We start from the raw sequence: 24,490 nt of genomic DNA, 5'->3' as shown, positions 1-24,490 counted from the left end.
AGTAAACTGCACAACATCTCTCTTTATTTCCCGTTGCTTAGTACAGCAGTTTGCAAATACCTTTTAAAAATGGAATTTGTTTTTCCCATAAATTAAATCTGAGGTGGAACTCCGGTAAATACAGGGTGTGAAATGGAGTGTTTCTGACCAAAGTACGGGTGAGAAAGTGTGCTTGGACATGCCCTTGGGGATCCTGGTTTGAAAACTAGTGTTTCTTCAGTGATTGTCACTTACTTTTGTGTTATAATAATATCCTCAGTTCCCTATTGAAAGGGAGTATTAACATTTGTTTGCCTTATTTTGCTTATAAGTGTTGTATAAGGTTAAATACTGATTTAGTAGTGTCCAGAAGAAGGACATGGAAATTCAGGTTGGTGTTTTATTTATTTAGGAGTGCTCACTGAAGACAGCATTTCACATTTGACCTTTTGTGGTGCCCAGGGAGAATTTGTTTTTCTCTGGTGAGTGCCTCTTTTTTTCCCCCCATACTCATCAATCTCAGACCCACTGGTGAACCTTAGTTCTCTTATCAAATAAAAATGAGTTACGTGTTTTTCTCTTCAAATGGAAATGCCCTTAACATGTTTGAAAAATGGTATGTGCTTATTAACAACAACAAAAAAACCAGTGCAGAAAATACAGAAACAGATGCCTTCCACATCCGCTTCTGCTCTCTTGGGATAATTAGAGTTAATGGTTTGAGAAGTGTCTACCTGTACCATTTTATATACTTACACTTAAATAAATACTCATAGGATCATGCAAAATATATATATGATTCTGTAACTCTTCATTCATTTCCCTTACTCTATTTTGGCATGTATATAGTGTTCTTTTATATGAATGAATCATAGTTTAATTAATCAGTCTTTTAATATACAAAGTATGTAGAGGTGTGATTGGTAGATGGAGGAAATGCATTTAAAATTTTTTTATATTGTCCACTTACCCTCCCACCCAGTACATACTCGTATGTCCATTTCTCTGTGTCTTTGGACAAGATTTGTTTTTCAAGTTCAAGGAACAGAGTTCATTTTCACCTACTTTCACCTAGTCCTGGAAGTGGAATTTCTGCTGTCTACCACCCCAATGGAACCTCTCTGAGCCTCCAGCCCTTCCCACCCAGTTCCAAGATTATTATCTTTATAGAGTCTGTTGAGGAGAAACGGTCTGTTGAGGAGAAACAGCCAAGGTCTTTATTAAGCAATAAAATGTCCCAAAGACCAAGTCAGCTATAGCAGTAGAGTTCCCAGGCCACATCTAGGTAACCAGGAGTCAAGCTTCTCCTGTGACAGGCCCATTCCCTCACAGATGGGTAAAACCGCAGCAGCCAGGTCAACACACCTGTCATAAGCCCTTGATGTTGTGAAGTGAGAGTTAACATCTTGCTTGTAGTGATGGGAGGGGAAAGGGATGGGTGAGGGCCTGCATGTGGGGTGTGTACTTGGGGACGTTGTAAAAGTTCTATGGGGAGACTTCCCTAGTGGTCCAGTGGCTAAGACTCTGTGCTCTCAATTCAGAGGGCCTGGGTTCAATCCCTGGCCAGGGAACCAGGATCTCAGGAACTCAGTTCTCACATGCTGCGACTAAGAGTTTGCATGCTACAGGTAAAGATCCAGCATGTCCCAATTAAGACCAGGTTCGGTTCAGTTCAGTTCAGTTCAGTTCAGTTGCTCAATCGTGTCTGACTCCTTGCGACCCCATGAACTGCAGCACACCAGACTTCCCTGTCCATCACCAACTCTTGGAGCCTACTCAAACTCACATCCATTGAGTCGGTGATGCCATCCAACCATCTCATCCTCTCTCGTCCCCTTCTCCTTCTGCCTTCAATCTTTCCCAGCATCAGGGTCTTTTCAGATGAGTCAGTTCTTCACATCAGGTGGCCAGAGTATTGGAGCTTCAGCTTCAGCATCAGTCCTTCCAGTGAATACTCAGGATTGATCTCCTTTAGGATGGACTGGTTGAATCTCCTTGCAGTCCAAGGGACTCTCAAGAGTCTTCTCCAACACCACAGTTCAAAAGCATCAATTCTTTGGTGCTCAGCTTTCTTTATAGTCCAACTCTCACATCCATACATGACCACTGGAAAGACCATAGCTTTGACTAGATGGACCTTTGTTGGCAAAGTAATGTCTCTGCTTTTTAATATGCTGTCTAGGTTGGTCATAACTTTTCTTCCAAGGATAAATAAATATAAATAAATAACATAAATATAAATAAAAGATACGTAAATATAAAAAAAACAAGATTCTGTGGGAAGACACTTGCATTTAAGTTATGCAACACTGTGCAACAGATTTAAGTTTCTAAGACAAGTAGAATAGCAAAAAAACTAATCTTCCTATTTACGCCCCCTTTTTGTTACTTTTTTCATTTGAAGAAATTAAGGTAAATGACCAGTGGTAAGCTAGGATGATTCCACCAGATCCAAGGCATACCTGATGCATTGTCTTCTGTAAAACTTTACTTAAAGCTTTGATGAGGGTTCCCATCAATGAGAGATAGATACTGATTTTAAAAAAAAAGAACTAGTTAACTGTCCTGCTCTCCTTTGATTAGAGTGAGGGCCTGTTCAGGGACACCCTCCGCCCAGCTGTTTGACTAGGTCATTAGAGGAGTTGACTGTGAGGCCACCTCTTCCTCCAGTTTTTCTGTCCTCCTTTATTAAAGCAAGGTACTGTACATTGTGTACTTATAGAATCTGCCCACCAGAACTGTACAGTTTGGCTTTGTAAGAAATCTGTGTGACCACTTATTCTATGTGTGGGGTTGAGGAAAACCACAGAGGAAGTTAGCAGAATTGTTAAGTGTTTGACCCTCTGAGTGATAATTTTCTCTTTTTCATTTGGACACCTAAAAAATAACTAAATGGTGGTTGAGCGTGGGCATCAGTTATCTAGTGCTATGAATTGAATTCTTAAGGAATTGAAAATTGCTGGTAAGCTTTTTAAAATTGAAATGCAGTTGATGTAAAGTATTACCAGTTTCAGGTGTTCTACATAATGATTTAATATCTGCATGTATTAGGAAATAATCACCATAAGGTAAGAACTCAGGACTTTTAAGTGTTCTTTCCAATGTCTTCATAGCACTTACTCAATAATTTGTTGCTCATTGGTTGATAGATTGACCTAATATGGGGGAAAAAAAAAATGACCCTAGACCTGTATGACTGAATGTCAGATACTAGAGTGTAGAGTGCTGTTCTACGTGGAGTCAATTTCCAGCAAAATAGTTGGCTGAGTTAAATATATAATCGAAGATTGGGTCAGAATTTATCATTCAGTTACTGCTTCTTGGATGAAGACTATACAGTAAGAAGTGAAATTTGAGTTTGATGCATTATGATATCATGTAGAAAATAGTGCTAAGCTCTAAAATTATTTAGTGCAGTCCAGAGAGCAGCTTATCTTTATAGCATTATGCATTTTGTATCTTCGTCTTGGCACAACTGCTAGTTACTTCTGAAATCCAAGTATAGTTTGGAAGTCTTTCCCCAAACACACATGAAAGCTTGGGCTTATTTAATTTTGAAGTTTGGCACTGAAGTTGAGACAGCCTTACCTAATTTATTATTCTGCCACTTCCTCCCTGATAGTTTCTGCGGTGCATCATGGTTACTGGCAAGAAGGGGTTTAGGTGACTAATTTGTAATGCTCTTCAGGAAAGAAGCCAGTTTTAAAATTCTTTTGTTTCATTTGTTTTTATATATAACTTCTCACTAAGTGAAACCTTGTCATCATTATATAGATACAAGTGATAACAGGCATCACTGTGGCTTCTTTGTTTCAAAATGCCAGTTCTTTTTAGATTAAATCTACACACATAGCCTTCTTTGGAGGCCTTCCATGACACCTTAGATTTTTGTTACATGGGTGCTTCCATAGTCAGTTCATTCAGAGATGATTATTTTAGTAAACACTATTGTTGTTTTTGTCATTTAGGTGCTAAGTCATGTCTGACTCTTTTGGGACCCCATGGACTGTAGCCCACCAGGCCTCTCTGTGCATGGGATTTCCTAGCCAAGAACACCGGTGGGCTGCCGTTTCCTTCTCCAGGGGATCTTCCCGACCCAGGGATGGAACCCGTGTCTCCCGCACTGGTGGGTGGATTCCTTACCAGTGAGCCACTGGGAAGCCCAGTGAACACTGTGCATACATCCTAAGTAGCTTCAGTTGTGTCCAACTCTTTGCGACCCCATGGACCGTAGCCCGCCAGGCTCCTCTGTCAGTGGGATTCTCCAGGCAAGAATACTGAAGTGGGTTGCCTGCCATGCCTTCCCCCTCCCTCCAGGGGATATTCCCTGTCCAGGTGTCAAACCCACGGCTCTTACATCTCCTGCATTGGCAGGCTGGTTCTTTACCATTAGCGCCACCTGGGTTTTCTTGTTGCCTCTGACAGTAAACACTATACTATTTATGAAAAGCAGACAGCTTTAGGGTGACTTTTAGGTCTTTGCTCCTTCCTTCTTGTTTGTGTGGTTTAAAACAAGAGTCTTTTGGTTCTGAGCTTTTTGTCTTCAGTGCATTGCAGTTAATTTGGACGTCCTCGTTGTATAGACCAGCTCTCAGTAACTGTACTGAGAGGCTGGAGTTGGTGCAGTCATCTTGTTGGCAGCATCAGCCTCTGAAAACACCAAGTAGCAAGTATCCTTTTGTATCTTGAGTATCTGACAATGTGACTCTAGTGTATGAAAGACATTTCTATTTTACTCCCTGCACCATTGACCTGAAGAATTCTGGAAAACTAGAGAAGATAGAAAAATCATCAAGAGCCAGGGCACATGCTATTTGATTTTCAATGTACTGTTCAGAATGGCTCCCTTTTTTGCTTATTACATGAAAAAAGATGCATAGCAAACTCCTGTCTTACCACATGTACCTGAGAGTTCTGTGATACAAACTTCCCTTTAAGCCCTTGAAAATGAATTGCAGGAAAAGCCCTTGACAGTCAGTTGCAGAATTTTACCTTTACCTGTGAATTTGTGCCACATAGTAGTCTGGTTTAGAATATATTATTCACTGTTTCTTTAGTTGTTACTTAGAAAAAGTAATACCACACAGACACACACCTTCATATATTGCAATTAAATTACCTTTATAAATTCTTACTATCTTTAGTGTACCTATTATGTTTACCCCTTAAAAAATTCTCTCCTAGTTAGTCTGTATTAATGTGAGCATTCTGCATAAAAGTTTAATAATTAAGGATGTACCATCTTTTTAGATCCAAACCTGCTCCATCTTTTGAGTATATTACAAGTTACCCTCAGTTCACCTTGACCTAATATTTTGTCATATCCCAGGAAGGATTGGGGAGGAGAGGTGATGGTGAATAAAATGTCCTTCAGGGTAAGAATCGAGGACCTGAGGTGTGTGTGTGTGCACGTGTGCAGGGGGCAGGAGGCGGGGGGTGTGGAATCTGGGCCCAGCCTCCTGGTCCTTCCTCACCCTTTGAACAGGAAGTGAAGGTATGGCCCTGAGTTCCAGCGTGCGGTGCTCACCATGCCTTGTCTCTCCTGACAGCTGGGATAGCGCTGTTAATCCTATTGTGTCGTGGTAACCAGATAAATGCTCCTCAGCTGAGAGGGTCCCCCCACCTCCCCACCCCGCCCCTGCCTGACCTGACGTGTGGGCAGACTCCTAGTAAAATAACTTAAAAAAGAAAGTGCATGTGGCTATAGCATGTCAGCCTAGCTGCATGTCCTTGAAAACAGAAGCTAGCAAATGGGGTGTAGGACCAAGGATATTCTAAAAGATGTTTCAAGCCTGGACTCAACAAACCTTTTCTGTGAAGGTCAGATAGAAACTATGTTAGGCTTTGCTGCAGGGTCTCTATCTTGTCTCCTCATCCTCCTACAGTGACCCTTCCCAACCCTTAGTTCAGTTCAGTCACTTAGTTGTGTCTGACTCTCTGTGACCCCATGAATCGCAACATGCCAGGCCTCCCTGTCCATCACCAACTCCCGGAGTCCACACAAACCCATGTCCATCGAGTCCGTGATGCCATCCAACCATTTCATCCTCTGTCGTCCCCTTCTCCTCCTGCCCTCAATCCCTCCCAGCATCAGGGTCTTTTCAAATGAGTCAACTCTTCACATCAGGTAGCCAAAGTATTGGAGTTTCAGCTTCAACTTTAGTCCTTCCAATGAACACCCAGGACTGATCTCCTTTAGGATGGACTGGTTGGATCTCCTTGCAGTCCAAGGGACTCTCAAGAGTCTTCTCCAACACCACAGTTCAAAAGCATCAAATATTTGGTGCTTAGCTTTATTTATAGTCCAACTCTCACATCCATACATGACCACTGGAAAAACCATAGCCTTGACTAGACAGACCTTTGTTGGCAAAGTAATGTCTCTGCTTTTTTAAGATGCTGTCTAGGTTGGCCATAACTTTCCTTCCAAGGAGTAAGCATCTTTTAATTTCATGGCTGCAGTCACCATCTGCAGTGATTTTGGAGCCCAGAAAAATAAGGTCAGCCATTATTTCCACTTTTTCCCATCTATTTGCCATGAAGTGATGGGACCAGATGCTGTAATCTTAGTTTTCTGAATGTTGAGCTTTAAGCCAACTTTTTCACTCTCCTCTTTCACTTTCATCAAGAGGCTCTTCAGTTCCTCTTCACTTTCTGCCATAAGGGTGGTGTCATCTGCATATATGAGGTTATGGATATTTCTCCTGGCAATCTTGATTTCCAGCTTGTGCTTCCTCCAGCCCAGCGTTTCTCGTGATGTACTCTGCATATAAATTAAATGAGCAGGGTGACAATATACAGCCTTGACGTACTCCTTTTCCTCTTTGGAACCAGTCTGTTGTTCCATGTCCAGTTCTAACTGTTGCTTCCTGACCTGCATACAGGTTTCTCAAGAGGCAGGTCAGGTGGTCTGGTATTCCCATCTCTTTCAGAATTTTCCACAGTTTATTGTGATCCACACAGTCAAAGGCTTTGGCATAGTCAATAAAGCAGAAATAGATGTTTTCCTGGAACTCTCTTGCTTTTTTCTATGATCCAGCGGATGTTGGCAATTTGACCTCTGGTTCCTCTGTCATTTCTAAAACCAGCTTGAACATCTGGAAGTTCACGGTTCACATATTGCTAAAGCCTGGCTTGGAGAATTTTAAGCATTACTTTACTAGCGTGTGAGATGAGTGCATTTGTGCGGTAGTTTGAGTGTTCTTTGGCATCGCCTTTCTTTGGGATTGGAATGAAAATGAACCCTTTCCAGTCCTGTGGCCACTGCTGAGTTTTCCAAATTTGCTGGCGTATTGAGTGCAGCACTTTCACAGCATCATCTTTCAGGATTTGAAATAGCTCAGCTGGAAAGAATGAAAAAGCTCTCTAGCTCCCAGGCTGTACAGAAACAGACTCTAAGGCCAGAGTTTGCTAATGCCTGTTTTAAATCTTGGTCATGAAGAAACTGAGCTGAGACAGATGGCTGAGGTTTTTGTGTTGTTTGGGGCGATGACGTGTTTTCCGCAAGCTCCATGGGAGGGGATGTGAGTGGGAGCTTCAGGATTCCTTTAGGTTCTGATCCTGGGTGTGCCTTTGCTAGCTGGATGCCCTCAGCAGAATCCCCAGAACCTTTCTGGGCCTTGTCTAGTCAGAACTGGCAGCTTATAATAAACAAGGTAACTGCTGCAGCGTCTACCAGTGCATAGGAGTGGAGGAGGACTCACTACATCCCTTACCCTCTTGATTTCCCTGGCTCCAGTTTCAGGCTGGTTCCTGCTGACCTGACCCACAGAGATGGAGAGTAGCAGAGCCAGTGGAATGGTTTTCTGTCTATGAAGGTGTTTTGAAGCATGCCACAAATTTTCTAGGCAGGTTGAGCAGATGATTTCTGAATATTTCTTCCTGAGGTTGTGTCTCTGTGTTTCAAGGCACTCACTCGTCCCTTCTGGTTTGGTGGTGTTCACCCTGGTTCTCATCTCAGGGGAGTCAGAGCTACTGTTCTGCCTTGGTTTCAGAGTTGGCCCCCACCATCACCTCTGGCTCCTCCACAGCCTCGGCTTTCGGTGTTTGTGACTTTAAGGGACTCACCTTAAAGTGAGTCCGGCAGGGCCAGAGCCCTGGAACATGGCCTGCTTTCTCAGTTCATCACTGCAGCCTCCTCCAGAGCTTCCCTCCGTGTGCCTTGGTTTCCACCCTGGCAGAGCTGGGGTATGCTGCTCACAAGAAAGACCCTCAGGAAGCTGCAAGCCCTGCTCCCTGACATAAACTGTAGGCGCCAGGTTACGGGGAGTTCACAGTTGTTTTATAGTCTGCACATCAGAGTGTTAAGTGTTAGCAGAGAATTTCATATTTACTACACATGCATTTAGAACAGATGTTTACATGTTTTTTATCCATGAAGCTAGTTAAACTGTTGGGAAAGTATTTTAACTCAAGTTCTATTTATATACAAATCAGCAAACATAAATTAAAGGCCCCCAGACTAATCCGTCACAGGGCCTTCAGTCAAAAGATTAGTTTCCTTCCTTTTGCTGCCTCAAGATAACAGTTTGATTCTCTATTATCAATTCAGCCAGTTGCCTGTTTCCGGTTTCCTGCTCTGTGTATTTTGCATGTCACTCTTGGGAAATGATTTATTTATTTTTTCAAGCCAAGGCACATATGGGGCCTCCACCCTACTGTATTCTTTTGTTTTGAGTTAGAATTCTTTAAAAAGGAAAAAAAAAAAAAAAACACCTCAAGAATTGGGCTTTAATGGCTAAATTGTTAAAGTTAGTATAAATTAAGTCTTGTAACTTTTGGCTTGTTTGGGTCATGTTGAAATAGTGTTATAATTATACCCTTCTGTGTTTTGCAGCTTCACTCTTATTGTATGGGCATGTGGTGGCAATTGTCCCCAAACAAAGCAGAAAAAAACAAAATTCTGTGAAACTACTCTTTAGATTAGCTTTTGGACCCCTTCCTATCTGAAAGACAATATCACAAAAATGCATTTTTATCATTTATCAGACTCTGAAGAACAGTTGCAATTCAATTTTCTTCATGAACAGTTGGAACCAGCAGCGGAAGCCACAAGACTTGACTTGAAAGCTTATTTGTTGGGCACTGGATTTCAGCAAACGTTTATTGTGCATCCTCTACCCCCCAGTCTCCAGGCACATGCTAAGGCTCTAAGCAGATATGGAGTTGGGTCCTTGCCCTGGGTGCAGTTACAGGCTAGTTAAGGAGACAGGACACAGAGTACATAATAAACAGAGAGACAGAGACTTCATCCCATCAAGTACATTCCTCTTGGAAGAACTAATCTTGGCCTGGGTCTTCAAAGAAGTACTTTCCGGGTTAGGAGAATGGTGTAAGCACAGGTGGAGGAAAGGAATGTGCAAAGTGAGTGTCGAGAACATGATGAGTAAGGACCTTTTGGGTGGGATTTGAGCAGGGAGATTGGTGGGTATTGGGAAGGATCCCAGAGAAAGCAGGCGTCCTGCTAGAGGCTGTTTAGGACCCTTGAATGCCAGGCTCAGATTCAGACTGTCTTGTCGTTGGCTGGGGGACATTGAAGGTGCTGGTGCAGTGGCGTACTTTGAAACACCACTGTTTGGAGGAGACAATTCTGCCACTGATGTTTAAGAAGGGTAAGGATAGGAAAGGCACGAGGCAAGGGATTTCAGTAACTGTTGGAGGATGGGGCCTGAACCCATCCTAACTGTAGTGGGTTTTACCTTCCAAACACCCAAAAAATACATTGCTGAGATCATCCTCATGGCAGCTGTACTGCTTTGTGATATTTTTTGTTATTTTTTAACATTTCCTGTAGTTTCCCCAGCTAGACTTTCAGTTCATCAAAGGCAAGTCTTACATAGAGAGTTCTGCATGAAGTATGCACTTTGTAAATACTGGAGCTTATTAATACTCTCAACTTCAGATGAGTCCTTTTTCAGCTTGCAGTACAGTATTGTTGATTTAAGTAGCTACCTATGGGATGTATTCGTGGAGTGATTGTCTTGTCTCCTTTTGATTTCTGCTTCCATTCTGTACCTCATTTCCTTCTCTGAACCCAAGGCTATACCTAACTTGACTGTGTGTTTATATGGAGAAAAATTACATGGTTGCCAACTCTTGCTTAAGATAGGCAACTATCTTAGCACAACTGAGGAAGATCCTGATAGAAAATACTGGGTTACACCAACAGGTTCTGACTGTTTGAAAAGTAGAAGAAAGATTTCCCCTCTTTCAGTCAGGTATAAATTCAGTCATTGAGAGAATAATAAATGGAGTCATTTGTCAGTCCTTGTTTCTGTGTTTCGCTTATTTTTCCATCCAGAGATGGTTTCATGCCTCCAGGCCTTTCTTCATCCCTGGCTGCCATCCGTCTCATTCCATAGCTGGAGCTGAAGCATATGGTGAATGTGGTTATGTTTAGCTTTCTGTACAGAGGGTGTTGTGGAAAGATACTATACGATCATTTCCATAACACAATGCCCTTCTGTTTGTCAAAGCTATTTCTATAACCTGTAGCTTAACTCGTGCTAACACAGTGTTCATTTTTCCAGTTAGAGCCAGTTCTCCAGAGTAAGTTAGTTTTAAAAAGTGTTCCAGCCTTCCAGTACTGATCACAGTTATTCCCTAAAAAGAAAGTCAGTTGTGTGCTTCTAAAAGGGGATGATGAAGAGGATATTCACAGCCCTTTGGTTGAAATTAAGAAGTATGTGTTTCTCTGTTCTACATATCTCGTCCTCCTTCTGTGAGACACCTTCTGAAAATTTCAGATTAGGCTATAGTCCATGGGGTCACAAAGAGTTGGACACGACTGAGCAGCTAAGCACGTACACACACACACACACCCCAAAAACAAAAGACAGTCACACACACACACCCCAAAAACAAAAGACAGTCACACACACACACACCCCAAAAACAAAAGACAGTGAATCTAGATACTCAGAGGAAAAGATCCTAATCCTTCGTGACCTAAACAGTGGAAGAGAGAGAAGGACACCTAAGGACACCCAGTCCAGCCAGTGTCACTGGTGTCTGGTGACACTGAACAGCCCACCACCCCGCACGCCTTGGGCTTTACTGGAGAGTACGCTGGTGTCCCACGTCCCTGACTGGGTTAGTCTTCTGAGTTAGTGAGCTTTGAGAAAGTGTAAATTATTGTTCAGAGGCATGATAGTGTCATCTTGTAAAATTCTATTTTCAGGAAAGAGCGCCATGCTAGAAAGTCACATGTAATTCACCCATTCCAATCAGAGGCCAGTGCAGATGTTGCTACTCACTCAAGGTTGGGTTTCTTACTTGCTTCCCAGTGGTCCCCACTGACCTAGTGGTTGGCTAGTTCATGTCTGAGCCTGTGGAGCTAAGAAGACTTAGCTGGTTGGATCTTTGTGTTTGGAACCACTTTTTGGTTCTAGGTTCTCAGGGTTCCACGGTAGAATTTGTGGTCCTGGCAAACTTATTTTTGAGAGCAGCCTTACAAGTCCTTTCTGACTGCCATCCCTGCACCTACACGCTGACTGCCTCACCAGACTCTCCCCCTCAGAGGGCTAGGGCTTCATTTTGCCCTTTCCTCATGTGGTTCCCCACTTTCCTTGAATCTGAGGGTTGCTCCTCTAATATGTTTGTTGTTGTTCAGTCACTCTTTTGTGACCCCATGGACTGTAGCCCTCTAGGATCCTCTGTCCATGGGATTCTCCAGGCAAGACTACTGGAGTGGGTTGCCGTGCCCTCCTCCAACGGATCTTTCCGACCCAGGGATCAAAGATCCCCACTTAGGCTTCTGGACTGCTGGTGCTGTAGCTGCCACAAGTCTGAGCTTGTGTTGGTAGGTGTGCGGTGATGTTTAGGTCACCAAGAGGTGGTTAAGTCTTCAGGCACCATCTTGGGTTTCAATCTGTGCACCACATTGTGACCGTCATGCAAAAAGGGATCAATGAGGAGTGTTCAGACCTGAAGGCTTTTACGTGAAGGAGTGAGGAGATCTATTTTCCATAGCATCAGAGGTGGAGCAGGCTTCCTCGGCAGGCCACAGAGCCATCTAGTCTTGATGGAGACAGCACCCCAATAGTTGGAGCTGCTCAGTGATGGAGTGGACCCTTTAACAAAGTAAAGACTTGGATTACAATGATGAGATTAGGGTGATTCTCATGATATTATCATTGAAACTTTTTTTTTTTTAATGTTGTGGTAGAGGCATCATTGCATAGTGATTGAGAACTGGGCTTTGGAGCCAGCCTGTCTTGGAGAGTTAATAGGTCCCATGTCTTGGAGTAGTTAGGGGAATAAAGCACACAGATCGGTACCAGGGACACAGTAAGTATGTGGTGAATGGTATTGTTATTTTAAAGAGAAAGAACAAGTTGTTTTCTTTCTGTACAACTATTAGCCTCCTGCTCTACTGTATACACACAGTTCCCCCCTTTTAAAAATTTTTTTTAAATGGCTGGTCCAGGTGCAGTAGAAGGGAGTTTTTGCTTTTGAAAGAAAGTCGACTCAGGGACTGCCCCAGTGGTCCAGTGATTTTGACTTTGCCTTCCAGTGCAGGGGGTGCGGGTTTAATTCCTGACCAATAAAAAAATAAAACGGAAGCAATACTGTAACAAATTCAGTAAAGACTTAAAGAAAAGAAAGTTGACTCAGTTGACTTGCAAGGCCTTGTTGTACACTGAGATATGATTCCATGATCCTTGGTAAGTTACTTGAATGGTTGGAGTTGTTGAACAGGCTACTTTGCTGGGAAAGGGAGAGGGTGAGAGAAAAGTGTGAGAGTTAGAACGTGCCAGGCACTTTGATGTCCTCTCATTGAGTGCCAGAACAACCTTCAGGTGGGCCCCTCTGCGTAAGCGTAAGGCTGGAGGTGCAGGGCAAGCATGGCTGAGATACATTCACAGGGAGCAGCTGTGGGGTACCTGTTCCTTGCAGACAGCTCTGCTGAGTTTGGGGCAGAGATGGATGGGAACTTGCCACAATGTCAGGCTCCTCAGGGTGAATTCTTAGGCGGAGATACAGGTGTGATTTGGATCGAGTAACAGCAGTACGTGGCCCTGAAAGGGCAAAGAAGGGTGCAGATGGCGTGGGGGACAGAAATGCCCATGCCACACTGGCCGCCACTAAGCCCACTGCCTGTCCTTCTGCCAGAAAGTGGCAGCTCGTTGTGGAATTGAATGGACAGGGAGATTCTGTTGCCATCAGCCAACAAGTACACTATCCAGGTCAAAAAGCCTTTGACATGAGCAGAGGGAGTAATGACGGAATAGTATCCGGCTGGGGTGTCTTAGTGTCAGCCCAGAGGTCTAAACCAGGGTTTCTCAACCCAGCTTAGGCACCGCTGTCATTTGGGGCTGGATAATTCCTTGGTGCAGGGGCTGCCCTGTGCCCTGGAGGATGTTTAACAGCATCTCTTAATCCACGAACTCGATTCCCGATATTGCCTTATGTACTCTCAGGAGGAGAGTGGCGAGAGTGGCCCCCAGTTGAGAACCACTGATCTCAATAAGCAGATCAAGTGGTGCTTGTAAGGGCTCCCTTTTCCAGAGCTGCTCCTACTTGTAGAACTAGAAGTAGGTGCTCTTTTTTTCTAGTGCTCTGGCTGCCTCTTTACTCAGCTCAGGCCCAGCGAAAGCAAGTTTGAAGTGGGGAACACGCCTCTGAACTGTCTTCCATTGTCTGCCTCTAGGGCCCCCAGCTCCTCCTCGGGCAGGCGTCTGGCCAGGTCTGCCCTGGCCTTGCTGGGTTGGGAGTGCAAGGGTGATGTCATTGCACCTTCCTGGGAAGAGCAGAACAAAGGATTGGAGTCCCCAAAGACAGGAGACCTCATCCTCAGCTGGCCTGCTGGGGAGATTTTTTTCCCCCTCCCTTTCCCTCCTTCCGGCTTCAGAAGTGTTTGTTGTTCACCAAGTACTCCATTGTAAGAGGACACGCTAAGCTGGCCCGGCTCTGTGTCTCTCGGCTGAGCCCATTTCCTGCCCCTCATGTGTCGTAAGGGCGTTGGTTCTGGACCAGTCCCTGGATGGAATCTTCCATGCCTTTTCCAGTGAGTGGTGCAAGCCTGAGGAACTTGAACCCTCTGGTTTTTGCTAGCAGCCTCATGCCACGCAGAGCTTGCTCTTGAGGCTGGAGGCAGAGGAGAGAGCGAGATGTGGGAGAGAGGGCTAGAGAGCAGGTTCTCCTTTCTGTTTAGATTTGGTTTTGAACTTCTCTTCCTCTTCTTTCCCTGCTTCTTCCTGGAGGTCCTGAAGACCACAGCCGCCCTGGGGAGCCTTCCCCTCACAGAGCCTCAGCCTCTTCTCTTCCCACTCAGCTCCCTGTGTTCCACCCCCGTGACCTCGTTGTTTGCATCTTCCCAGGGAAGGGTTTGGGATGGGCTCTGACCCCTCAGGACAGGGTGCTATAGGGCTGGCTGGCTGTCTCTGGAAGGAGATCCTCGGAGTCTCCTTGTAAAGGAACCTATTTGTTCAGAACCTGAAAGAAGCCGGAGGTGTTGCTATAAGGTGAGATTCACCCGAAGGAGTGACAGTTGGCTGGGGACACATGTGGTACTTGTTTATTTAGGAATAACTTTACCCAAGCAGGTTTTCATTTCCATCTTGTTCCCATGAGAGGCTGGGTGTGGCAGTGGCATGGAGCCCCAGACCCTTTCATTACAGCCTAGGATACCATCAAGAGCTTTATTAAAGACATTTCCAACCATGTAGCACATAAAAGATACATAATTTAGAAAGAAATTAGCTGACCCTGAACACCTCTGAACCACAAGTCACTCTCCATCTGTGGCATGCGCCTAGGGGAAGCCTCATGTGTCTGTGTGCTCTGCTCTGGACCTGCTCTTTCAGAACAGCCAACCTAAGGCCAGAAAATGCAGCTACCATGTCCCTGTTGTAAAGATACCAGCCATCAGGATGATTATGTGATTAATAATGCATGGGGTTTTTTCTCTGCCACCGATCATGATGTTATTGGCGCAGCTCCTTTTTAAGTCTCCACTTTGGCCCTCACTGCCTTTTTCCTTGTTCCCTGAGTCCTGCCCTCTTTGATCTTTTGTGTCTTTTCAGTAGGCCTTTGTCGTGGGGGAAGGCCCTCTTTTCCTCTGGTGGGCTGTTCTCTCAGGGGAGGTTGGAGCCAGGCGAGCTGTTGGCTGTGCAGATGGGCGCCTGTCTTGGAAGGTGCCCCAGTGGTCTCACCTGCCTGGTTGGCAGCAGTAAAGGCTCATCTCTTTGTCTCAGATGGTAAAGAATCTGCCTGCAATGCAAAAGACCCAGGCTTGATCAGGTCAGGAAGATCCCCTCGAGAAGGAAATGGCAACCCACTCTAGTATTCTTGCCTGGAGAATCCTGTGGACAGAGGAGCCTGGTGGGGTATAGTCCATGGGGTCGCAAAGAGTCGGACACGACTGAGTGATTGACTCAGACTTGTCTCTGTCTAGCTTCCTCCCTGTGGTGGGTGGAGGCCTTAGCAGAACCTTCCAGGCAGATATTCCCAGGGCCCCCTGGCCATCCTGGGAACCCAGAACACCCAGGCCACCAAGTACACACCCCATCAGCAAGGCTGCTTTTTGCCTGTCACTCTGTACAGAGATACAGAAAAAGTTGTTGGGGTCTCCTCCCTTTCTTGTAGTTTCTTCTTGCTTGGCTTGGGCCTCACACAGGAAGGAGGAAGTCTTGGGTCCTTTCAGGACTAATTCATGCTGATGGCAGTGGGGTGAGTATGTGATTAAAGGGTAGCTTGGTAGAGAACAGTCAGGGAGTTTGAATCAGTGGCTTGGGCACACCTCCATGGCTCTCCACTGAAGATCTGCAATGGCCTGTGTTTAAAACACTCGGCAGAGCAAGGAGATGGGAAACCTGTTTGTATGGGGTGCGAAGGGCCTGTTCTAGGTAGTTGGGTCTAGAGTTTCTGGCTTTGGCTTGGACAGACCTTGATCGCTGAGGCTTGAAAAGCTTAATCTTTTTTCCTTGATGATTTAGATGTACAACTGATTTAGATGTACAGCCACCCCACTTTAGACCGTAAACCAGCAGTGGCCTTTTCCACGAATGCTTGAAGCTTGGAAATGATGGTCGTCCACTCATTCTATGGAAGGGGATGCTGAGCCCAGAGTCTCAGCACATATTTGACAAAGTCTCCTCAGGCCCATGCCCTGGGCTCCCAGGCTTGGCCAGCGCTCCTTGTACTCTGCCACATTGCCCACCATCTTCTCTGTTCACTGAACATCCAGCTAAGCAGGCGAAAGGGTCATAGCAGATCAAGGTCACGGGTGAATTTATCTTGTCAGGTGATGCCTGGTCCTTTGTATGTGAGAGAAGCAGTTTCTAGCTGTCTCCTGAGCTTTTCTGCCCCATGTCCTTCGGCACACTGTGTGCCTCTCCTACACTTGCCTCTGGAGGAGTAACAGCTGTGACACACACGTTAGAAACTTTACCAGCCGAGTATTATATTAGTGGGCAGGACTGCCCACTGTGACCCACATCCTGCTGCCTCAGCAGAGGTGGGAGAAAATGAAATGAGTGCAAGCAAAGGGTGCTCTGCTGGTGGTTATCTTAGGGGCTCAGACAGTCAAGGACTGTCCAGTTCTTCTGTTCCCGAGTTGTTGACTATGAGGTTCATTACAGTTGAGCTTTGCTCTTCTTCCTTTGGCTGGCATCTCATGCCCTTCACCCACTGCCCCCCAGGCTGTGATTGGTGGTAAAGCAAGTTCTCCTTTGCTTACAGATGAACGTGAAGCTGTGCAAAAGAAGACCTTCACCAAGTGGGTCAACTCCCACCTTGCCCGGGTGTCCTGCCGGATCACAGATCTGTACACTGACCTTCGGGATGGACGGATGCTCATCAAGCTACTGGAGGTCCTCTCTGGAGAGAGACTGGTAAGGGGGGGGTGGAGGGGAAGCGGCTGTGAAGTGTCTTGTACCGTAGGTGGGGAAATGGTTTTGAAAAATCAAGTGTGGGCTTGTTCTCTTGTAGATTTATGCAGTTAATGGCTGATACTTCTGAGGCGCAGAGGCTTGATGAGTTGATGAGCACGGTGTGGAAAGCTCCAGGGTAGCATTCTGAATCTGGATGATTTTCTTGAATTGTAATGAAGTGGCCTTGTTCTGGTTATTGGCGAAGTTATTGTCTTTGGTCAGAAAGATCCTGGCTGGTGTCCCTGTTAAATAGCATGATGCTGGAAATTTAAGGACTAGGCTTGGGCGCTGGCCTCTGGGATGAATCTGTATCCCTTGAGATCATGGAATAATTCTAAACTTGTGTCTTAGTGATTCTCTGGAAAATCTGAGCTGCTGTTTTAAGGTAGCAGGAACTGAGTTCAGTGGTCTCTGGCGTTTTTTTGTTTCTTCCACACACACTTTTTATTCTGGGATGGAAGGAGAGGCTGGTGTTTTGTCTCCTTGGAAATGTGGAGCTTCTGATGAACTCACCCAGCCTTTTGGGGCAGAGGAGTTGTCAGCCTACTGTGAAAATGTTCTCCCCATTCTGTTTCCCCAGAGCTCCCACGGCTGTCTCTGATGTGACTTTTGTTTGTGAACCTTAGACCCAAGAATCTTAACGCAGTCACTGTAACAGGCCCAACAGGTTTTGTCTGGCTTTGGTGCAGAGATGGATGCCGTCTTCTACCGGAGTATAGACAGTTCCATAGGTGGCGGTGGGGCTGAGCCACAGGCTGACGCCCAGGGATCGAGCCCACATCTGCAGTGACATCACCAGGAAAATATGATGCTGGTGGTTGGCAGGGCTGCCAGAAAGCCTTATTTTTAACTTGATCTCCACCCTGCAACTTGACAGCCGCAGTGGGTCTGTATGCAGACCAACCCACACACCTCTGACCATAGGCAGAGGTTGTCCCCTGTCCTAACATTATACCACAGACAGAACTGCCTCTTTGAACCCAGGTAGTAATAGTCAGGTTTCTGTCTCCTGACCCCTCCGTTCAGGAACAGGGTCCCCCAAACAGAGCAAAGCCCCGTCTCTTCAGCACCTCTGGTCCATGTTCTTTGTTCCTGAGCATGCACGTCTTGCTGCCTCATTTTCTTTGAGAGGTTATGGGTCAAACTGGACAAACCAAACAGACAAAGGAGGCTCCTGCCTCTGGCCGTGATGCCTCCTTGAAGGCAGTCTGTGATGTGGGAGTCGGGGCAGTTGGTTCACACGGGGAGGGCTGATCATTTACTGCATTTTGATTTGTTTTTTGACAGTGAGTCTAGACCAGAAATATTGTGATATGCACCTTTAAATATAATTGTTGTAACCAGACTTTCTTACCAACACCACCCCCTCCCCCTATTTTTCCCTCTTAATGTTTAACTGAGTATAATTGTCTATTGATTTGGGGTGGGGGAGTGATGTTTTGAAAGTAGCTAAAAAAATCATTAAAGGTTATGTGAAAATTAGTTTGAACATTTATTTTTGTCCCAGTAGGGTCTCATGGGGAGCAAATGGTTCACCCTGGAAGGCCTGTAGTTCTTTTATACCAAGAAGATTGTTGTCTGTGATAATGTCCACATAATAAATGGGGTCAAGCCCATTGCCCTTCATTCTGAACAGGGCAACAAAAATATGAGAAGAAAAAAGCAGCCAACAAGGCATAATTCTTGGTGGTTTGTAGAAACCTCCCATTCCTGTCTTTATTTGCTGCCAGCAGTATATGTGTTACCCTTTTTTTTGCAGTGACCCAGAGGCCTGGGGGAGCAGGGGTGAAGGAACACGAGGGGGCTGCTGTCTGCGTCCTCTCAGGCAGTCAGGGGCAGAGGTTGTCTTTAGCAATGCCCTACCGCTTCATAAAACCCTGAGTGCCTGGACTTCTTTTATTATCCATTCCTCCCAGCCATCTCTAACTGTTGGCTGGGGAGTCTGATCAGTCTTCTTATTCCAAAAGTGAAGATACCATGGGGAGTTCCCTGGTGGTCCAGGTGGCAGGGCTCTGAGCTCTCACTAACGAGAGCCCTGGTTCCATCCCTGGTCGGGGAACTGAGATCCTACAGACTGTACCACGGGGCAAAAAAAAGTAATAATGTTTAAAAAAAAAAAGTAAGGATACTGTAGATAGGCTTCCCTAGTGACTCAGATGATATAGAATCTGCCAGTATGCAGGAGACCCAGGTTTGATCCCTAGGTTGGGAAGATCCTCTGGAGAAGGACATGGCAACCCTCTCCAGTTTTCTTGCCAAGAGTATTCCATGGATAGAGGACCCTGGCAGGCTACAGTCCATGGGATCTGGAAAGAGTCAGACATGACTGAGTGACTAACACCATGGAGAGAGCGAGCTACAGCTCTTATTCCTTTGTACTGGAGATTTTTGGCTCTTTTGGCCCTGTGGCTTATCTGGTTCATGGAGTCTTCTGGAAAAGACACAGACCACACTCTGCTGTTGGCCACAGATGCTGCCAGGAACTCATGTTAGAGATGCTCCCCAAGGAAGAGAAGATTCATCCGTGAGGGCTTGCCCCAAATGATCCTTGAATCTTCAGATTCCAAAATGAGTGCTGTTGCTAGAACTTCCAGGCCTAGGTAAATTAATGTCCACAGATAAATGTGTATCATCAGATAACATTCAGTCAGCTCTGGGCTTTCTGCACCAGTGATCCGAATCCCTGGGTTACACAAACATTTGCACTCCATCTGCAGCTGTGTCTCCGGCAGCATTTCAGCACAAGCACGCACCACCAACTTGGCAGTGGGTAGGACATAGATGTTTGAGGGACTGGAGTATCTAAATTTATTTTATTAGCAGATTCTTGAAGCCAGCTCATCCTTCTTCACAGAGGAGGAAGTTTTCTTGATTTTTACTGCGCAAAGTTCAAAAAAACGCATTCACTTAATGATCCACATCATTTCACCCCAATCCCACCCTGCATTTAGACTTAATAAAATCTGGGTTAGATTTGAGCAGGTTTGCGGTAGATGTTGGAGTTATCAAGACACTTGATTCTTACGTACTGTGGAACATGAGAAGGCAGGAATCCCCCCACCCACCCACCCACTCCTAGTCCTGACTTGGGTTGGCTCCATGTCGCTATCTTTGCCTCAAGGTGTGTTAGCTCATGGGGCAGTGAGGCATCTCTGAGGCTGAGCCCGGAAGCTGCTGCAGACTGGGATTGGGTTAATGACAAAACCATTCCTTTCCAGTGTGTTACTCTGAAATTACCATGGGCTATAACTTCATAAATATCTGACTTTAAAGTTCCATAAAGAATATAGACCACCCCTTACATATATACAATGGAATATTACTCATCCCATTATAAAGGATGAAATAATGCCATTTGCAGCAACATGGATGGGCCCGGAGAGTGTCATACTGAGTGAAGTAAGTCAGAGAAGTAGAAATATCGTAAGACATCCCTTATATAAGCAACCTCAAAGGAAATGGTGCAAATGAACTAACAAAATAGAGACGCACAGACTTAGAAGACTGACTTACGGTTGTCAGGGAGAAGGGCCAGTCAGGGAGTTTGGGATGGACGTGTGCACACTGCTGTGTTTTCAATGCATAACCAGCAGGGACCTGCTGCACGGCACATGGGTACATGGATACATGTATGTATGGATATGGATGGATATCCATGGATATGTATGGCTCAGCCCCTTCACTGTTCACCTGAAACTGTCACAGCATTGTTTATCACCTGTACCCAATACAAAACAAAAACTTAAAAGATAAAGAAGGCCCCCCCAAAAAGAATATAGACCACCTTTGACTTTGGTGTCAACTGACCACATAGAGGCGGTGAGTACAGAATCTGTGCTGGTCACTTTGTCATTAGTCGCAGGTCCCAAGCCAGATTAGAAATGGGACTTGAAGGGTTGAGGTTGCATGACCCACTGATATTTGGAAAGAGTGGGGCCTCTGGACTTTGGGAGTGAAGTAGAGCCCACAGGTCCTCATCCATTAGAAGCTGGCCTGTGCCCCCTTCCCTCTGTGGGCCTTGGCGTGAAGAATGGTTCTGTGTGAGATGGTTTCCTGCCTTGCTTCTGCCAGACTGAGCCCTCTCCTCTGACCGAGAGGACAAGGTTTTCTGAACACCTCTATTCTCCCCCAGCTCCCACCATTACCAGTAACAGGTATCACTGATTTCTGCCTGCCTGTTGTTTTCCTAATATTCTGTCTTCTTATTCTGTTAATCAATCTCAAAGAAGACAAAGCAACAAAAACAGGATTTTTTTTTAAACCACCGTTAATTCCAAAACAGGCTAAACTAGGTGGAGAAGATAGACTTACCATAAGATTTGCTAAGCCTTAAAGAAATCCCATGTTGAACTACCCTGAGTGCATTTTATATAAAACCTTTGTTAGGAGAGCCGTGCTGGCATGTATTGTTGTAGAGACAGGATTTTATGGACTGGCCACAGAACCTGCCTGTTTTTTATATCTCTTGTGAGGGAGAATTTGCTTTGGTTCTAAACAACCAGCCAGAGGAGAATGTCCCCGTTAAATTCAAGTCTAATTGCACAGATACGAAAAAATGAATTAATAGTAACAGGTAATAGTAATACCATGTGATAAAGAGCTGAATGAATGGCCCCAAAGCACTGGCATTCAGAAAAGGAAGTGGCCTTCTGGATGGAGTGTCAAGAAACCATACCCGGTGTGTGGGGTTGCAACTGGATTCAAGAGGAGAGGCTCAGGTGTGGATGCCATAGAATAGAGGGGTCGTGTGTCAGCGTGAGGAAGAGTGAAGAGAGCACGTGGAGTGGCCGTCAGGAGGAAACCGGTGTAGGAAGAGCACCCTGGCTGAGTTGGAGTGTGTTTTCAGAAGGAGTGGTGACAGTCAGCACTTTCAGTGTTTGCTGTCACACACACGATCTGTTTAATTCTCACAGTCTGATGGAGTGGACAGCTTACACTTCAGAGAAGAAGCACTATCGCCACTGAGGAGCATGACTTAGATTCCAGCCACTCCCCTGGAGTTGGGCCCCTCCTTTCTCATTGAGCCCTATTGAAGGAGAAGATTGTCCTGGGGAGTGGGTCCCCACCAGGAAGGAAATGGGCAGGAATTAATGAGACGCGGTATGTTATTTCCCCTTCAATTTTAATTGGGTAAGAATCATTTTATACTCTTCTTAAAACTCAAGAGTGTGATGTGTAGGGAGGTGTTTGGGAACTTAATGTGAAATAAGTTTGACTGTTGTATCAGAGAAGATTTTGGAATTAGTGTTTCCATCCTACTCTCTGTATTAAGCAGAGGCATGCATGTGTGTGTAGCAGACATTGATTTTTTATTAAAAGGCAAAGACATAAGCAAGTGTCCATCACTCTGGCACACTGTGACCAGTAGTGTCTTTTTCTCTATTTCTTCTCCACCTAAATGAGAGATGAGCAGGCAGTTTAGACTTCACCTGGTGTGCTAGTGAGTCTTTCACCCTCCAGCTCACAGACTGTGTTTTATAGCTGGAAGGGACTCGGGACCCCGAAGCTAGATCCCTTGATTTCACAGATGCTGAAACAGAGAGTAAGCAGCCAGCAAAGCCATCCAGCTGGTGTTCAGCAGTCAGCTTCTCCCAGCTCCCAGGATTGGCCTTCTGTCCCCCTGCAGCCCTGGAGATCTATTGCTCTAGGTGGCTTCAAGGTGGCTTTGGACACACATGGAGAAAAGTCAGAGGGAGCGGGGCTTAGCAGGGTGGAAGAGTGGCCCAGCTCCCCTGGGTCCTCCCAAAATACCCTGCCAGGAGTCCTCCTTAAGGTCATCCTCCTCTATTCACGGAAGCTAAAAATAGCTCCAGGAAACATTTGCTTTGTCTTTTCCATCTCTAGGCTCTGACAAAAATCCTGCCATTGTAGTCACTCCACCTTTCTGCAAACCCAGATGCCTCACAGCGTGTAATTGGTCTAAACTCAGGACTGAGTCCACTGTGGACCTGGGAGGGGCCATCCAGCTCCCTTTTCCCTTTCTAAGGCGAATTTGCCCAGGACCACCCCACTTCTCAGGGGTGGGGCTTGAACTGGCTGCTCTAGTAAGCAGTTTAAAATTACCTTGTCAGTTGCTGGAGGTTGGTTACTTAGCCATGTCATTCCCACACCTTTGGAGCTGGAAAGACAATGTTTCTGAAGCCGGCCCAGATAAGTTGGAGCTGTGGTTGATAGAGATTTGGGACCAGAAGGGACTAAGGAAGGGAAACAGGAAAAGCGACCACAAAGCAGAGGAACACGGCCCTGGTGTGGAAGAGCAGGAACCCTTGTTAGGATTTAAAGGAGGAGCCATAAATATAGGCATTTCCTCAGAGGAACCCAAGCCTGCAGAGCACCCCACTTTGTTTGAGTTGCATGTGAGTCTGGTATTGATCCTTGACTCCACATTCATGGCATCTCAAACTGCCCCATCAGGAAGGACAACAGAAGACAGAAATGTGCATGTTGCCGTGGGAACGGACCTTGGTCCACTAGGAATTTGACAATAATTAATGCAGACAAGACGGGGAATGTTCCTCCTCTTGGCAGAAAGAGCCACTCTTGGGGTGAGGCTTCAGAAAGTGTTTATTACTAAGAGATGCACCCCTCCCCCAGATTCTGTGTGTTCAGTTTTCTCCATTGTTATCTCTTCTTTCTTTTGAGAAGGTGGAAGTTGAATAAAATAAAAATAGCTCTTCTGAAAAAAAAAAAAAACGAAAACTGTCTGCCAGGTGGGAACCCAAGCCTCGTTATTTTCTTTCACATACTAATGTGTTTGTACCGCACTTGGTTCCTGGTGTAGCCTGAAGGGGGCGCATCATGGAATCCCAGCTCACCACACCAGCCAGCCATGCCATCACCTCACCCCTCTAAACAGACATGTTCTCATCTGTACAATGACAAGAATAATAATCGTTACTACTATGTAGTGTTAGTGTGAAGATTAAATGTGATAAGATAGAAACCACCTAACAGGTTTAAAAAAATAACATAGTTGCCCAGAAAATGGAAGCTAGGAATTCTTAGATATTGAGAGCTTTGCTATTTTCATGACCTAATATATGTTTCTGTGTATAGGTCTGTGCAATCATTAACCCTTCTAAAATTAATTCCCTGTGATGATTCTCCCTAAACCTGCCTGAATACCATTTAAAGCATTAAAATACTTCAGAGACCCTCTCTGAACACCTCTTAGGAGTTGCTATTCTTGAGTTTTAGTCTTAATTCCTACTCCTCCTTGTGACACCAGTACATCATCTAACCTCGCCACATCTGGTTTGTTCTTTTGGTTTAAAGGAGATTCATGTGCCACTGAAGCTGATTGAGTTTCAATTAAGATGAAATGTGGGAAAGGTTTGAAAAACATGGAGAGAGGTGTAGTGAGGCGATGAAGCAACTTTCACTGCCTAACAGTTAACCTAGTTTGAATTACTAGCTGCACAGCATAATAGTAATATTTAAGCTATCTCTGTAAATCGTGCTCTCTAGCCTTGTTTCCTAATGTACTTTGAATTGCAGAGGTCTCACTATGTCTAGACGGCCCAAATGCCAAGGTTTGGGTGAAGATTCACATCCTCGCCCTTCCCTCCTTCCATGTCCTCTTCCCTCTAGATACCAGCTAGTCATAAGTTTTCTCTACCACCATTTCCTTTTATTCC

General features: G+C 45.3%; 1 protein-coding gene across 3 annotated transcripts in view; it reads left to right on the top strand.

The window, feature by feature from the left end:
* The window catches only part of SPTBN1 (spectrin beta, non-erythrocytic 1), a 201,912-nt gene that overhangs the window by 117,530 nt on the left and 59,892 nt on the right, over positions 1-24,490 (top strand). For all 3 annotated transcript variants that reach the window (XM_043918011.1, XM_043918012.1, XM_043918013.1), the window contains one exon: positions 16,663-16,814. In XM_043918011.1, the coding sequence (XP_043773946.1) occupies positions 16,663-16,814 (152 nt within the window). The remainder of the gene's footprint in view (positions 1-16,662; positions 16,815-24,490) is intronic.

This window comes from Cervus elaphus, chromosome 11 (assembly GCF_910594005.1).
Source record: "Cervus elaphus chromosome 11, mCerEla1.1, whole genome shotgun sequence".
Lineage (NCBI taxonomy): Eukaryota > Metazoa > Chordata > Mammalia > Artiodactyla > Cervidae > Cervus > Cervus elaphus.
The sequence above is the reverse complement of the archived record's forward strand: the minus strand, read 5'-3'. Positions and strand labels throughout refer to the sequence as shown.